Here is a 2,266-nt window from a genome sequence, read left to right as displayed (position 1 = left end):
CGAGCGGCCGTACCTGTGCGAGTGCCGGGCAGGCGGCTGCGCCCGCAGCTTGGAATTCTCTCCTTCTTTGCTCGAGCCAGGCAATCATGAGTGATCGAAAGGCAGTGATCAAGAATGCGGACATGTCAGAAGAGATGCAGCAGGATGCTGTGGAGTGCGCTACTCAGGCCTTGGAGAAGTACAACATCGAGAAGGACATTGCCGCTCACATAAAGAAGGTAAGTGTTTTCTCGTGCTGTCCTGGTGAAATCTCTATGTGCATGAAAAATCAAACAGGAAGAATGCTGCTGGGCAAGTAGCTCTAGCGAAACAAGTTCGAGATACTAGATAATCAAGTTGGACTTTTTCTGTAGGCTGGTGTTCTTATGTTCCTTTCCCCACCCTTTCTGTGGAGTCTTCCAGGTTCTTTTCTCTTGCAGTACCTTCTGCTTAAGCCTTTTCTGCCACTGTCCCATTGTCCAGGTGAACAGGGCTGACTGTCCCTGGGACTGATTAGCTGGTACAAAACACAGGGGCTCTATTGAGCTCTCCTGTGGTTTTCCTCTGGGAGAAAACCTGTTTTACGTAGTCCTTAGTTTCAGTTTTATTGAACTTAATCTTAAGGATCTGTTCACAGTTCTGCCCAGCTGGGTCAAAAAGTGCAGGGAAAAATAGCTTTCTGCAAGTCTACTATAAACGCACCTCTCCTTATGTAGTGACCTAAGCCAAAAAAACCCCAACCAATCCAAACCACAAAAAGTCCTGGTGGCACTGATTATGTGTTGTTTGCAAAGTCTGTGTCATTCTTTATGTAGGATTAACAATGCTGAACATGGGAAAGATCTAGTTCTGATTATATTTCCTGCTTCGTCAACTCAGGAGAATGGAGAAATCAAAGAGCATCAATGGAAGTTAAACTGATCTGAGTGGAAGAGCTGTTTAAAAAGTAATTCAACTAAGCAGAATGATTACTTCCACTAGAGAAATACTGGTTTGCTATGCCCATGATACAGAAAGGCATTTTTTTTCCTAGATGCAGGAAGTATCTATGACATTGGAAAAGAGACTTAGTATTTTTCAGGTACTCTTTGTAGCACGTACTGGGAAATTTGTAGAGGATTGTTTGAAACATGTAGAACGCAAATTCTTAGGTTTGTTGATAGTGCTGGTGTTACAGAGCATGTGGCAGAGAATTTTCCACCGAGTCCCTTTAGCACCCATGTTGCAGATGAACAATGAAGCCTAAATTATATTTTAATAATCTCTGCAGGTATAAAACTAGTGGTGAAGCTTTTACTCGAGGGCTATAGTTTAAGATCATGGTATGAACTGGGAGGGGGGAGGGCAATTTTCCCTGAACAAAGGTAATGTTTTAAACTTACTACTACTCAGATGGGAAGCACTGTGTCTTTTTTGGTGGATTTTTTTCCTTTTGTCTAAGCAGCAGGTGAATAATAAGATGTAAATAAGATCATCCTAGTACTTAAGAGCATCTGCTCTTCCTCTAATTGCCTTGCTCAGAAAGTGAATACCCATTTAGAAGAGTTCTTAATTTCTAGTGATCTGTTTTGCAGGAGTTTGACAAGAAATACAATCCCACTTGGCACTGCATTGTGGGAAGGAACTTTGGCAGCTACGTGACTCATGAGACCAAGCACTTCATCTACTTCTACCTCGGCCAAGTCGCTATTCTCCTTTTCAAGTCTGGTTAGAACCACGGACTGTTACTGAAACTTGCACCCGGTTACAGGACTGTGTGCTGACTCCTCTGACTAGTTACTGCAGCCTTCCTGAGGACGCAGACCTTGATCTTCAAGGGCAATGGCAGGGATTATGCTGTAGCAGATGATGTTACATTGTGGATATAAAGAGGAAAAATACCAAAAAAGTCTTCCTTGTATTTATTTTTTTTTCAGAAGGCTGCTTCTTTGCTAGTAGAGCTGTTGGAGCAGTTTTGCCTTTGAGAGTTTTATAGCCATCTACAGTATTGCCCAGTTACTACTTGTGCTATGTAAGTACTGACAGTGTTTAGTTCTTTCTGTTCCAATCTTCTCGTATTCTGATTTGTGGGGTTTTTTTGATCATTTTCCCCTCTTGTGTTGCTGGGTGTACTGTCCCAATCCTGAACTGTTTCTCTGCTGATTCCTCTTGGAGAGCTGCTCTGGAAAATAAAGGCCACAATCTGCCCCCACCGCCAGGTTGTTATTTCTGGCTGCTTTGTGCTGCCTGGGTGGGGTGGGGGGGCTCCCCCTGGGCCACTCCTGCAGGCTGGTGTGGCGTTGGCCCA

General features: G+C 43.8%; 1 protein-coding gene across 1 annotated transcript; it reads left to right on the top strand.

The window, feature by feature from the left end:
* The first annotated feature begins 62 nt into the window (after positions 1–62).
* Positions 63–1,867, top strand: DYNLL1 (dynein, light chain, LC8-type 1). Its single transcript, XM_009888590.1, has 2 exons — positions 63–218; positions 1,554–1,867. Exons 1-2 carry the CDS (start codon positions 87–89, stop codon positions 1,689–1,691), a joined length of 270 nt encoding a protein of 89 aa, XP_009886892.1. The 5' UTR covers positions 63–86; the 3' UTR covers positions 1,692–1,867.
* Positions 1,868–2,266: the final 399 nt, after the last annotated feature.

The sequence above is a fragment of the Charadrius vociferus genome, unplaced genomic scaffold (genome assembly GCF_000708025.1).
Source record: "Charadrius vociferus isolate BGI_N301 unplaced genomic scaffold, ASM70802v2 scaffold917, whole genome shotgun sequence".
Taxonomy (NCBI): Eukaryota; Metazoa; Chordata; class Aves; order Charadriiformes; family Charadriidae; genus Charadrius; species Charadrius vociferus.
This window is presented reverse-complemented; position numbering and strand designations above follow the sequence as displayed.